General features: G+C 47.7%; 1 protein-coding gene, 1 non-coding gene and 1 pseudogene across 2 annotated transcripts; 2 read left to right on the top strand and 1 right to left on the bottom strand.

The window, feature by feature from the left end:
* Positions 1-628: 628 nt before the first annotated feature.
* On the bottom strand, positions 629-1,435 carry LOC105884351 (uridine-cytidine kinase 1 pseudogene; annotated as a pseudogene).
* A 2,550-nt stretch (positions 1,436-3,985) lies between these two features.
* On the top strand, positions 3,986-14,002 carry LOC142868745 (trophinin-like). Its single transcript, XM_075999910.1, is given in 17 exon segments — positions 3,986-4,085; positions 5,247-5,320; positions 5,614-6,397; positions 6,400-6,791; positions 7,506-7,610; positions 7,719-7,752; positions 7,755-7,778; positions 8,040-8,119; positions 8,645-8,736; positions 9,457-9,536; positions 9,630-9,672; positions 10,055-10,117; positions 10,680-10,794; positions 11,602-12,556; positions 12,559-12,831; positions 12,834-13,746; positions 13,916-14,002. Coding segments are annotated over 15 exon segments (3,987 nt in total). The 5' UTR covers positions 3,986-4,085; positions 5,247-5,275; the 3' UTR covers positions 13,736-13,746; positions 13,916-14,002.
* LOC142868752 (small nucleolar RNA SNORA11) lies at positions 10,319-10,446 on the top strand. Its single transcript, XR_012917678.1, has one exon. It is a non-coding gene; the product is annotated as a small nucleolar RNA SNORA11 (small nucleolar RNA).
* Positions 14,003-14,556: the final 554 nt, after the last annotated feature.

Below are 14,556 nucleotides of genomic sequence, written 5' to 3' on the forward strand. Positions count from 1 at the left end.
CTCTGTGTCTTGTCACATCGGTGTTTGCCACTCCTTGAGTGTGACCATTAAATTAGGCTCATAGGTCACACTCAGCCTTGTGTTATGAAATAGAATAAAATAGAAAACATTAAGATGTATAACATGTAAGAAGGAAAGTATTCTCTCATAAAACCTTTTAGGTATATGTGTGTGTGTGAACCAGATCAGACTGAAAAACATATCTCTGTGGGTTCACTGTCAAGAAAACACTAGGCCAGCCATGGTGTCCAGGCTATTTCCTCAGTTTCTCCAACAATAAATGACTTTTATTCCTTACAGAAGCAAGCATCACAGGCTTACTACACATTCTGTGGCATTTCTCAGTGACCTAGAGAGATTTTTAAACCTCCTAAAACTTGGGGAAGCAGGCAAGTACCTCAGGAATGCCCTGTCAATGTCTTATCAAACTGAGTTTGAATGACATGTCCAGGTTTCAACTCATAAGTAAAGGAGGCCTTGATCCTAATGCCACCCTGGAACATATACCAAGAGGAAGCAGTGGGTGCATTTTCAGGGGTAGGTGAGTATCTCCAGGCCCAGTCCTTGAATGCACATGCCTGTCAGGAGACCTTCCCAGGAGGCTCAAGGAGCAGCACACGGTAGCTTCTCAGTGGGGTCTGCTCCTGCACTCCAAGTGTGACCGTTTGCCAGAGGTCAGCACCCCAGGGCGGTCTCTTGGCTCAGAAATGTCCTCTTGTAGCTCTGCTCATTGGACCCTCCTCAGTGCCATTTGCAGATATCGCTGTTCAGAATGTCCTGGATGTGCTGCGTGACCAGGTTGATGGCAACCATATTGTCAACTCCACAAGGGATGATCACATTGGCATACTTCTTTGTCGGCAGGCAGAATGCCTCAAAGGCTGGTTTGGTGGTATACTTGGTGAGAATCTTCTCTAGGTCCTCAGTGCATGTCCAGGAGAACTCTTTGAGAGAGCCTGACTTTGGAGTCTGTGTCTATGGAGAGGTGCATGTGAAACATGTCCCAGATCTCCTGGCTATAGAACACCAAGATGCCCTCAAACAGAACCACTTCCACAGGGTAGACCACTGTGGTCTCTGGTAACCTTGAGTGGATCACAAATCATAGGTTGGAACTTTGAGAGTTTTGCCCTCCAAGATGTTTTTCAGAGTCCTGTGCATCAAATCATTATCAAAAGTGTCTGGATGGTCAAAATTGTACTGTCCCTTCAAGGATTTAGCCTTCTGTTCTGCTGTCAGGACCTTATAGAACCTGTCTTGGCTTAGGATGACCAACTTGTGCTGCCGGTGGTCCACTTCGTTCTGTCCCAGCAGCTCCATGAACTTACACACAGTCGACTTCCCGCTGCTCACCTGGATCAGGAAAGGACCGCTGGTGGGGATGGTCAGCCTCCAGCATAGAGCCCTAGCAATCGCCATCTCTAGCCAAAGCCATCGCAGCCTCTGCCACCCACTCCTTCCCCAGAATAGATTTAAAATTCCTCCTTTAATTTATTTTTTGATCCATTGGTTGTTCAGGAGCATGTTGTTTAATTTCCATATATTGTGATTTTTTTGGAATTTCTTTTGTTATTAATTTCTAGTTTTATGCCATTGTGGTTGGAAAAGATACTTGATATGATTTCAGTCTTCTTAAATTTGTTAACACTTGTTTTGTGGCCTAACTTATGACCTATCCCCAAGAGTATTCCATGAGCACTTAAGAAGAATGTGTATTCTTCTACTGTTGGATGAAGTGTTCTGTATATATTTGTTAAGTCCATTTGGTCTAAATCCAATGTATCTGTATTGATTTTCTCTCTGGATGAACTGTGCATTGTTTAAAGTGGCGTATTAATATACCCTACTATTATTACATTACAGTCTATCTTTCCTTTTAGATGTATTAATATTTGCTTTGTGTATTTCGGTGCTTTTATATTGGGTACATATATATCTATAATTATTAGATCTTCTCAATGAATTGGCTCCGTTATCATTATATAATGATATTTTTATCTTGTTTTACAGTTTTTGACTTAATGTCTATTTTATCTGACATAAGTGTAGTTACCATTGCTCTCTTTTGAATGATCAAGTGAATAAATGAATGTCACAAATTTTTCCTGCACCGGGAAGCAGTGCTCCATGGTACAAAAGGGCCTAAACACTTGCTTAGTGGACTGATAAGGGAGAAACACAGCTCACAATATTTTTCAAATAAGTTGATATTTTTTTCCTTTTATTTCATCATATTATGGAGGTACAAATATTGTTAGGGTTACAAATATTGCCCCGGCCCCCCTCCCTCCCCCCATGTGTCCAATCCCCCGGTGGTGTGCACCACACACGTTATGAAAGCATACACCCCTTTCCTCCTCCCCCCTCCCACCTGCCCACCACCCGATAAAAAGTTGGGTTTTTTTCTTTGACATTTTGGTTACATTGTATATCTTTGGCTCTCCCTAAGAAGGGTTAGAGTTGTGCCCTTCCCCTCCGAAGTGCTCGCCACAACCCTAAGATTGAGTCCCCCGCCCCCCCCCCCCCGAATCCCTGGTGAGCATTGCCACCATTTGAAAACCATAGTTTTAATCAGTCAGTACCAATTTGATGGTGAGTAGATGTGGGGCCCATTTTCCATGTCTTGTGTCGCCTCGCTTTGGATAACGGGCTTAAGCTTAATCCAGGATAGCATAAACGGTGCTAGCTCACAGCCATTTCTTAGGATTGAGTAATATTCCATTGTGAGCATATACCACATTTTAATTATCCACTCATGAATTGACGGGCACTTGGGTTGTTTCCATGACCTTGCAATAGTGAATTGTGCTGCTATAAACATTCAGGTGCAGATGTCTTTATAATAGAATGTGTTATGCTCTTTTGGGTAGATGCCCAACAATGCTATTTCAGGGTCGAATGGTATTTCTATTTCTAGCTGTTTGAGGTATCTCCAAATTATTTTCCACAAAGGTTGTACTAATTTTCAGTCCCACCAGCAGTGTAGGAGTGTTCCTATCTCTCCACATCCTCGCCAGCATTTGTTGTTTTGGGGTTTCTTGATATAGGCCATTCTTACTGGGGTCAGGTGGTATCTCATTGTGGTTTTGATTTGCATTTCTCTAATAATTAGAGAAGTTGAGCATTTTTTTTATATGTTTGCATGCCATTATTCTGTCTTCTTTGGAGAAGTTTCTTTTCATTTCTGTCGCCCATTTCTTGATGGGATTGTTTGATTTTTTCTTGTTAATTCTTTTAAGTTCTAGATAGATTCTTGTTATTAGACCTTTATCAAAAGTGTAGAGAGCAAATATTTTCTCCCACTCTGTGGGTTGTCTATTTGCTCTACTGATGGTTTCCTTGGCTGTACAGAAACTTTTTAATTTGATCAGATCCCATAAGTTGATATTTTTAAAAAGCAGCAATATAGTCATTGTGGGATCAATAAAAAACCTTCTATAGACTTTTTTCACATTTACTGTTTTTATTCCGAATTACATATGATGTAGGGATACCGTATCTTTTAGTGTTTAGAGCATCTAAATGTTTTAATTTGGTTATACTTGAGAGGTAGAAATCAATATGACCTAGTCCTCTGTCCCCAGGGCAGCTCCTGGGGGAGAGAGATCCAGATAGACAGTATAACAACACTCAATGTAATTAGTGTAGGGATAAGTAGGGTTGGTGTGGGAGCTAGAAGAAGCACATTCCTCCTAGGGAGGAAGGGAGAATAAAAGAGGAACAGGGATACAGGGTAGAGAATAGAGAAATCAAATGGAGAATAAGAGGGAGTGATTGATGAATATGGGGTAGTAAGCAGAAAAGAGGAGTTACATTTAGGAGAATGGAAAGTTGAAAGTAGGGAGCAGAAGAAGAGGCTGACAGGCAGAGACGGTGACCCCCCTCTGGAGGTGGAAACAGGCTAGACCACTTCCGGCCAGGGGGGAGGGAATAAGCTCAGACCTAAGGAGAGGCTTGGAGAGAGCAGACGCATTCGGGACTCAGGAGGATGAGGTGAGCTGAGGTGCCGGCTTTAGTGAAGATCCTGTGGGGGGTTCCTGGCTGCGGCTTCGGCTTCGACTTGCTTGACTCCAAACACCCCTAAGGTTTGAAGAAAACTTGCTGGGGATTCGGGACTTAACCACATCACCGTAGCTGTGTTTAGAGGTGCACATGTGTTTAGATGGTTCGCATGGGAGAAAAGAGGAGGCAGAATCCCCTTTGGGCCACAGTAAAGAGAGATCTGGACTTGGTTCGGGCCATAATAAAGAGGGATGCAGACCTGGTTGTGACCGCAGAAAGGAAGGGTCGAGAAATTGTTCAGGCAGTAGCAAGAGGGGAGGAGGACCACAGTTCAGGAGGGAGATAGGAGAAAGGCAGGACTCCGTTCAGGCTGGAGAAAGGGGGAAGAACCCTTTGTGGGCCAAGGATGGGACTCAGAGAAAGGAGGAGGCAGAATCCCATTGAGCAGCTGAAAGGACCAGGCTTAGGCAGGAGAAAGGAGGGGCTAGGACCCCGTTGGTTCTAGTTTGAAATGGGAAAAAGACCGGACCTGGTAGGGTTCAAGAAAAAGGAATACACAGAAGGTTTATTCCATTGGATTTGGCGGCGGGGTATATCCATGTTGCAGAAAGGGGGGAGCCGGGCACTTGCAGACGTGGAAAGACTGGGGAGTAGTGTTGGGGAAGGGGCGGTGCAGAGACCTACTGCAGAGCAGAGGGAGGGGGCGTATCGGGAAAGGGAGGTGCGAAGTGGTACTGCATGGCAAAGGGAGGAGGCTGGTGTTGGGGAAAGGGTTGGATCGAGATGTGATGCAATTAGAGACAGTGGGTCAGGGGTGGGGAGGTGGGGCCCATATGTTCTGCTGCTCTGAGAGCCGGGGGTGGGGGGTGGGGGATGTGGATGTGGGAACAAGCTGGTTAGAGACTGGCCGGGTCACCAAGGTGCATGCGCGATGAGAGTCTTGAAGAACGCGTTCTTTTGGGAAAGCGGTGGGCCTGAGAGCCCTAGATCAGCGATCAGCGCGCATGCGCACAATCAAGTTGCGGTAGGGGAGGTGTAAAGGGCTGAGGTCGTAGAACTGACTCTCTTGGAGGCAGAAAGAACTAGGGCTGGGAAGAGTTTCTGGGTATAAGAATCTAGGAGTTCAAAGGTTTGGGGCCCAAGATTAGATGAGACCCCCCCCCCTTCAGGAGAGGTGATATGAAACGTCTCATGACTCTCCACCTCTGTCTTATTCTCCCCTAACTCAGGCTCATTCCTTTTAGGCTCAGCTGTTACTTGGCCTCCCAGAAAGATGGATAAGAGAAATGACTACAGTTATAGGATGCCTTCATTCCAGGTGAGGCCTTTCTGCATTCTCACCAGGCCATCTGCCCTGTCCTGAGTTCACTTACTGCTCTTGAGCCTCCTACTATCACGTAGCTGCATAATACCCTGCCTAACCTGTCTCAGTCCTCCCCTGCATGGTGAAAGAGGAGGAGAGGAAAACCTGCCTGACTATCCCTTGCTCACTTCCCCTTCTGCCACTCCCCTTCAATCAACCACTGCTCAGAGGAAAGGGAGGTCTTCGTGGAAAGGGGTGGGCTATAGGGAGGTCACATGGCCCAGAAGATAATAAACTTAAGTGTGTAGGGCCCTCTGCCTCCCCCTGGGAGCCTGGGCCTTCCCTTTCCCCCAGATGTGCAGACTGAGACCACGGAAGAGGACAGTGTCTTGCTGATGCACACCCTGTTGGCGGGAACCAGGGACCCTCTGGCCATGGACTCATCAGTTGCCAACCGGCCTAAGAAAAGCAAGACCAAGAAAGCCCCTATAAAGACTATTACTAAGGCTGCACCTGCTGCCCCTCCAGTCCCAACTGCCAATGAAATTGCCACCAACATGCCCAGAATAACTCTGCAGGTTTTAAACTTGCCAATCATCACCCAGATTAGCAAGGTTTCAGCTATCACTGAGGCAGCCAGTATTCAGACTTCTTCAATCATTGCTTAACCTAAGAAAGCCAAGAGTATGAAGAGAGTTACTGCCAAGGCAGCCCAAGGCTCTCAGTCCCCAACTGGCAGTCAGAGTGCCACTACACAGCTCAAGTCACCCTTGCAGGTCCTAAACCTACCAGTCATCTCACGGACTATCCAGGCTCCAATTGCCAGTGAGTCAGCCAATTCCAAGGTTTTGATAGCCTCCACCAAGCCTAAGAAAGCTTCTAAGGCTAAGAAGGTTGCAAACAAAGGCATAGCTAGTGCCACTGTGATCTCACTGGCTCCAGTTGCCACCTATACAGCTACTACTCAAGGCCAAATTATCAGTGAGATAGTCAATATCCAGGCCACAGAAGCCTCCATCAGAACCAAGAAAGCCTGTAAAGCCAAGAAGACAACGGCTAAGGCCACAAATACTGACATTGAGCATATAGAGGCTCCAATGTCACCAGACAGAATGAAGCCTCAGCAGCAGCTATCCAGCCAAAAAAATCCAAGGGCAAGAAGGCTGCCAATAAGGGCCCAAATTTTGCCTCTGAAATCTTTAAGACCCCACCTGCCACTCAAATGGTCACAAACCAAGCACTGGCAGCCAACCTTTGGGTCAAGACAGGGTCTAGGGCTTGGAAGACTGCCACTAAGGCTCAGTCAACTGAAAGCCTGACTCAAATTACTGACCAAGGGCCAAAGGCCAAGATGGCCACAGCTTATGCCAACGTAAGTGCCCTTGTGACTCAGGTTGCTGCTGCTGTCCAGGCCCTGGCAGATGACTATCTGGCTCACTTGAGTCTGAAGCCCACAACCAGGACTCAGGGCAAGAGGAACCGAAAGGTAAGATCTCTGACATCACCGTCCTTGACTTTGTGCTTCTTTTCCATTCCTATCCTTCTAGTTGTACATAAAAGTTCTTCTATAAAAGTTAAGTGAACCTTTTTACTTTGAGCCAATCCCTGTGTTCAGATAGGCTATGGAAGATGCTGAGAAGAATGTGATATAGTTTCTGCTCCTTGGCAGTTCACAGATTGGTGGGGAAAGAAGACATCCATACACTTAGCTACAACGTGTATATAATTCAATTTGTATTTATGTAGTAGTTACCACACACCACATGGTAACTTTGTGTTGGGTACATTCATGCAGGTTTTATCTTTATGTCTTTTTTTTTTTTTTTTTTTTCAGGCCAGTGACAAAAGTGTATATCTTTATGTCTTGAATGTAACTTTTAACAACAAGGGATCATAGGTCTAAGTTTTACACATAAGAAAACTGAGTCCCAGAGAGGGGTAGTGACTTGTCTAAGGGGTACCAGCTAGCAGAATCAGTGGTGGCCAAAGGAAGAGGAGGAGCCCCAGGCCCTGTCCTTAGGTTGCTCCTGGCCTGGTAGAGGAATGAAACTCCTGCTGGGAGACAATGAAAGATAAGCCCAGGCCTCAGGCCCCACTACAGGGGAAGGTTTAAGGAGACTTTCTGGGGGAGGCAGATGAGGAGACAAAGCTATGTCTTTCACCTGGTGACTCTGGATCTTCATTCTTTCTGATGATGAAGTCCAGGCATCTGAATGGGGATGAGAGAAGTGGCAGTAATTACAGGCGAATCTCATGGGGCCGGAGGCCTCCACCACCCCGTGATGTGGCCATTTTGCAAGAAAGGGTAAGAATCCAGTGCTGCCCAGTCTCTTCTTCACCTGCCCTCTTCTCTGCCCCTTCCAAATTTTCTGTAAACATATTGAGATCTCCCCATCCATTCCTCATTTCTCAGGCAAATAAGTTGGTGAAATACCTGTTGGTTAAGGACCAAAGATCCCCATCAAGCGCTCAGGTAGGGTCCTACCAACCCTCCCCCTTGAGCTTGTCGCTCTACTCTCCTCTCCCCTCATGGTCTGGGAGTAACCTTTTACCTTTATGGCCTCCTCGTTTTCTCATTTCTCCACCCTTATTTTCCTATACACTGCCATGGCTGGCATCTCCTGCTAACACAGTTCAGGTCTCTGGCTGCACTTGACCCCACAGGACTGGCAAAAGGGCTGCAGCTCTGTGGCCTCTGCTCAGCCTGGCTGCTTCCACTTTTCCCTTCCTGCAGATGTGCTGAAGGATGTCATCCAAGAATGTGAGGAATATTACCCAGAGATCATTGAATGAGCAAGCTATGCTCTGGAGAAGGTGAAAGGGCAGCCTTGGGGGATGGGTGCAATGGGGAAGATTCAAATCAAACAAAGGTGTACATGTCCCTTCTGGGGGAACCATAGAGACCAGCTAGTCCAGCCCCATCATTGTGCTGGTGGGTAGACAGTGGCCTAGGGAGCAGTGTAGACTAGCCATGGGTTATGCAGCAAGTCAGTAATGAAAGCATACCTAGGACCCAAGCCATCCAAACTTAGTCCCAGCTTCTGTCTGCAGCTGGGCACATCCTGACATGCATTTCAGATGCTCACCTGTCCCTTCCATTCCTCATTGTCTGTCTCCTTAGGTTTCCACTAATCAGGCTGATGACATTGATGACAGTAGTACATTTGCTGTGTGTTTACTGGGTGCTGGCACTTAGTTACATGCTTTATGTGTGTTATCTCACTGACTTCTCACATGCACGAAACCCCTAGGTACATGGGGATCTGCGGCATGTCTGTGAAGCTCACTGAATCCTAAGCTAAATTTTGTGATCTCACAGGCTATTCTTTTACTTGGCAGATGTTTCGAGTCAATCTGAAGGAAATTGATAAGCAAAGTAGCTTGTATATTCTCATCAGCAATCAGGAATCCTCCACAGGCATACTGGGAACGTAAACTGGAAAAGGGCTGGGGTGGGAGGGGGGCTTCTGCTTTCGTTCATGGTTCTAGCCCTTCCCTGTCCTCTCTCCCTGTATCCTCTTAGAGGGTCAGGAAAGACAGGGCCCTGACCCTGTCCCAGCCCCCAGCCATAGTTGGAGCCCTGCGCTCGCTCAGTAGTGGTGCCTGTTATGATTGATTGAAGGCTGTAAGAGACTGGGGTGGGGCATTCCTGCTGTCAGGTTTCCTGTCTCTCCAGAAGCTTCCCAGGAAAGCAGGCCTATTGTTGCTTGTCTCTGCCTACTGAGTCCCTGGCCAGGCCTTGGTTGAGTGGTTCTCAAGGAGAGCTCCGTGGTGTTGGTGGGCCAGGATACATTAAGGGCAGGAATATCAGTAGGGCCCAGCCTAGAATTCTTTTGGGGCTGAGGGGTCTGGGAGAGAAAGAAGGGACTCACGTTGACTGGGTGCCTGGGTTGTACCAGGTTGACAGGCATCCTTCCATCTTCTTGGCAGCCTGGGAAGGGGAAGATGTGATTTTCTCATTTTGTGGAATAGGAGACTGAGGCTCATGAGTCTGCGTGCCTTGCCCAGGGTCACATGGAGCCTGAAGCATAGACGCGGCAGAATTCTCCCGTATCTGAGGAATCTGGGAGAGGCTAGCCTAGTGAGCTAGCTGGTGTGTCTTTTGTAGATGGCTGCTGGGCATAATCCTCTCTGTCTTATTATTCCCTTAGGACTAAGGAGTCACCCAAGCTGGGTCTACTCATGGTGCTTCTTAGCATCATCTTCATGAATGGAAATAGATCCAGTGGGGGTGAGTGGCTTGGTGTGCAGCTGAATGGGTGGCTATGGTCTGGATTCCGAGTGTTCATTTTTTGTCCCTCTCTCCTCTTGCCTCCCCTTGCAGCTGTCATCTGGGAAGTGCTACGCAAGTTGGGGCTGCGCCCTGGGTGTGATTGGGCTCTCTCAGCACTTGCTGTCCATGTTGTCCTTTGGCAAGAGAGGACAGTCCCAGGATTGCATCAGCCTGGTGGTCTGGTGGAGAGGGCCCAGGGTTCTGACCAGGGTGGATGGGGAAATGGTCTTGAACTCTCTGCTCCCTCTCTCCCCTATGTCCTCTTTCTGTTTGAAGCCGAGATGTTAGATAGACCTTCAGGTATCTCTGACAAAGAGCCATCTGCTGCTTGCTCTAGTGGCCACACGCTCACTTCTTTCTTCACCTTGTTGAGACTGCCCCACGTGCTAGAGAGGTCTCTTCCATGTCGGGTAATGCCTCGGCCCTTATCTGGGCAGTTCTGATCTGTGTTCACAGGTTATTTTACCCATTACCAGGGTGAAGCATTCACTGTTTGGGGAAGTAAGGAAGCTCATCACAGACGAGTTTGTCAAGCAGAAGTAAGGGGTGTTTGGGGGCTTTGTCTGGCCCTGAAGTATTCTGGGCATATTGATCTGATCCAGAAAGTGCTCGGTCACCACCTTTCTTACAGTAGCTTTAGAGGGATGGGCATCCTGCGTTCTAGAATTGAGTCCTGCCTAAAATTCCCATGGGTGGACTTTTCCAGGACTGGGTCAGACTCAACACAAGGCCCTTGTAGTGGGGTGTGCTCAGAGCAGGGGGCCTGAAGAATGGCGCCTCTGTTTACAACACACCCAACAGAAATCTGGGCTTACTCCTACAGGTGGCAGGATACTGTGGCCTTCCTGTGACATAGTGCCCTACACATGCCTCCACTGCAGCACCCCAAGTGACTTCTTTGCACAAAGTCAATGGGAAATGGCTCAGTATTGGAAGCTGAAACCATGAACTCTGTTTGAGAATGAGTCTGGGGCTGGAAGATCTCTTAGAAATCCTTCAGGGGCTATTTAGTATTTGTTTGGAGTGGGTTGCTATTTCATGCCTAGTGGTTAGACAACAGGTTTGCTTGGTTCAAAGTAAGTTTCATTTCCTTTCTCCAAGGTACCTGGAGTACAAGAGGGTCCCCAACAGCAGACCACCTGAATATGAGTTCTTCTGGGGCTTGCGCTCCTACCATGAGACTAGCAAGATGAAAGTCCTCAAGTTTGCATGCAAGGTAATAGGAAAGCTGCCTGAGTTTGGAATATTAAGGGAATAGGATTCCCCTGGCTGGGTCAGGCAATGTGCAGGGATGGTCAGGTACAGAGCACTCTGAAGTTCATATATAAACATATTTATGTCCCAGAATGCTGCTAGATATATAGTTTACATCATCTCATTAATTCTTCATACTTTGTATTAATCAGCTTGGGCTGCCATAACAAGATACCATAGACTTAGTGACTTGAAAAACAGAAATTTATTTTCTCACAGGTCTGGAGGGTGAGAATCCCAGACCAAGGTCCAGCATGGTCAGTTTTGGTGAGGGCTCTCCTCCTGGCTTGCAGATGGCCACTCTTTTGCTGTCTCCACACATGGCAGAGAGAAAAAGCAAGCTTTCTAGTGTCCCTTTTTATAAGGACACTAATCCTATTGGATCAGGACCCCACCCTTATGATATCATTTAACCTTAATTACTTCTATAAAGGCCCTATCTCCAAATACAGTCACATTGGGGGTTGGGGACTCAACATACAGATTTTGAGGGACACAAACATTCAGTTCATAGCATACTTTCTTATCATTTCCCATATTATAGATGAAGACACTTAGACTCAGTGAACTTAAGTAACTTGTCCAAGGTTATATAGCACCTAAGTTATCAGAGCTGAAATTAGATCTCAGGACTGACCCATGACAGAGCTCTAGTAACTAGGAATTTTTTAAAAATATTGCTATTACTTCTATACAAACCCTATAGTCGGTGCTTAATACATGATTACAAAAGTTACTTTGCTTATAATGATTATCATTCATGTTTTAGGTGCAGAAGAAAGACCCCAAGGACTGGGCTTCTCAGTACCGGGAGGCAGTGGAGATGGAAGTCCAAGCTGCAGCTGTGGCTGTGGCTGTGGCCGAGGCTGAGGCCAGGGCTGAGGCAAGGGCCCAAATGGGGATTGGAGAGGAAGCTGTGGCTAGGCCCTGGAACTGGGATGACATGGATATTGACTGCCTAACAAGAGAAGAGTTAGGTGATGATGCTCAGGCCTGGAGCAGATTTTCGTTTGAAATTGAGGGCAGAGCCCAAGAAAATGTGGACTCCAGCACCAACGTCAACTTCAGCAGAGGAGCTAGCACCAGGGCTAGGTTCAGTGATGGTGCTAGTATTAGCCTCAGTGGTGCACCCAGCCCCAATGGTGCCTTTGGTAGTGGAGCTGGCATTACCTTCAGTGGTGTACCCAGTACCAGTACCAGCTTCAGTAGTGCAGCCAGCATTAGCTTTGGTGGCACGCCCACTACCAGTGCCAGTTTTAGCAGTGCAGCCAGCATTAGCTTTGGTGGAACAGCCAGCACTAGCCCCAGCTTTAGCAGTACAGCCTGTATTAGCTTTGGTGGTGCACCCACCACCAGCTCTAGTTTTAGCAGTCAAGCCGGCATTAGCTTTGGTGGCACACCTTGTACCAGTGCCAGCTTTAGTGATGGAACCAGCTCTAGTTTCAGTGGTCCACTCAACACCAGTGCCACTTTCAGTGGTGGAGCCGGCTCTGGCTTTGGAGGCACACTCAGCGCCACTGCTGGCTTTAGTGGTGCACTCAGCACCAGCACCAGCTTCGGCAGTGTGCCCACCACAGGCACCGTTTTCAGTGGTACACTTAGCACCAGCACTGGTTTGGGAGGTACACTCAGCACCAGTGTCTGCTTTGGTGGCTCTCCCAGCTCTGGTGCCAGCTTTGGAGGTACATTTAGTACCAGTATCTGTTTTGGTGGCTCCCCCAACACCACACTGGTTTTGGTGGTACACTCAGCACCAGTGTCTCCCTCTGTGGCTCTCCCAACACCAGTGCCAACTTTGGTGGTACACTAAGCACCAGCGTCTGCTTTGGTGGCTCTCCCAGTACCAGTACTGACTTTGGCGGAGTGCTCAACACCAGTGCTGGCTTTGGTGGAGGGCTCAATACCAGTGCTGGCTTTGGTAGTGCTGTCTTCACCAGCACTGACTTTGGCAGTACACTAAGCACCAGTGTCTGCTTTGGTGACTCTCCCAGCACCAGTGCTAGCTTGGCAGCACACTCAATACCAGTGCCAGTTTTGGCGGTGCTGTCAGCACCAGTGCTGGCTTCAGTGTTGCACCCAGCACTAACCCTGGCTTTGGCAGTGCATTCAGAACCAGTGCTGGCTTCAGTGGGGCACTTAGTACCACTACTGACTTTGGTGGTACTCCTAGTAACAATATGGGTTTTGGTGGCGCTCCTAGCACGAGCATCAGCTTTGGTGATGCTCCCAGCACCAATGTCAGCTTTGGTGGTGCTCACAGCTTTGGTGGTGCTCACAGCACCAGCTTCTGTTTTGGTGGAGCTCCCAGCACTAGCCTCTGCTTTGGCAGTGCATCTAACACCAACCTATGCTTTGATGGCCCTCCTAGCACCAGTGCCTGCTTTAGTGGTGCTACCAGTGCCAGTTTGGGTGATGGACCCAGCACCAGTGCCGGTTTCAACTTTGGCAGTGCGTTAAGCACCAGTGCTGGATTTGGTGGTGGACTGAGCACCAGCACCGGCTTCGGTGGTGGAGTAGGCACCAGCTCTGGCTTTGGTGGTGGACTAGGTACCAGTGCTGGCTTTAGTGGTGGACTGGTCACCAGCGATGGCTTTGGCAGTGGGCCTAATGCCGGCTTCAACAGAGGACTGAGTACCATCGTTGGCTTTGGCAGTGATTCCAACACCAGCAATGGCTTTACTGGAGAACCCAGCACCAGCGCCGGTTTCAGTAGTGGACCCAGTTCTATTGTTGGCATCAGCGGTGGACCAAGCGCTGGCGCTGGCTTCTGCAGTGGACCAAGCACCAGTGGCTTCGGCAGTGGACTGAACACTGGAGCTGGCTTCAGCAGTGGACCGAGCACTGGTGCTGGCTTTGGTGGTGGAGCCACCAGCCTTCGTGCCTGTGGCTTCTCCTATGGCTAGTGAGGTTTCAGGTAATTGTAATATCTTTATTACCAGGGCCCATGAGGTTGGGTATGAGTTGGGAGATGTTATAAGAAACCCCGGGGTGGGAGAGTGGGGTGGGAAGATGAGGCAATGAGGGAAGTATGAGAAAACAGTATATTTAGTGCTAAAATGTGTTCCTGTGTATTTTGTTTTCAGGTTTATTCCCCACATTTACAGATACCACTAATGAATTGCAACAGTCCTTCCCATGGAGTCAAGATACATCCATGGAATCTTTGTCCACACATCAGTCTAAGCAGCCATGACCAAACAGCTGAGGATGACATGCTGTGAAAAATCTGTTTGCCATTTCTGCTTTATTGTTTGCTTCCTGTATGCTGTCATATTTTGCTATCAGAGTTACATTAAATTTGCAAAATGAATTGGAGTTTTTTCCTGTTTTTTAATGTTCTTAGGTAGTTGTGGAGTGGCATCTTGGGTAGTTGTGGCATCTTGAATTCATAGAAAAGCAGGAGATCAGCATAGCTTTTTAGGGAAGGTGAGGCTCCAATTTTTGGCTCAAAGGCAAGTATGACTTCAGCAGAATAGAGGCTCGGGGAAAGCATGGCCGGCAAGAATATAATAGCTTGAGAAAAGATATGGAGGGGGAAAGCCTGGAGCAGAAGGCAAAGCAAGAGGGTTCTGGACAGTAAGTACAGATTCATTTTGATTCGTTTGTATAAGAATGGAGGAATAGAGGGGGAGGTAATGAGGGTAGGACACAGGAACAAGGGAGGGATTTCTTAGGATAGGAAAGACTTGAGCATATTGCATAGACTGTGGGGCAAAAGTCAATA

Source organism: Microcebus murinus, unplaced genomic scaffold, assembly GCF_040939455.1.
Source record: "Microcebus murinus isolate Inina unplaced genomic scaffold, M.murinus_Inina_mat1.0 scaf041_hap2_Mmur4.0, whole genome shotgun sequence".
In the NCBI taxonomy this organism is placed as follows: Eukaryota; Metazoa; Chordata; class Mammalia; order Primates; family Cheirogaleidae; genus Microcebus; species Microcebus murinus.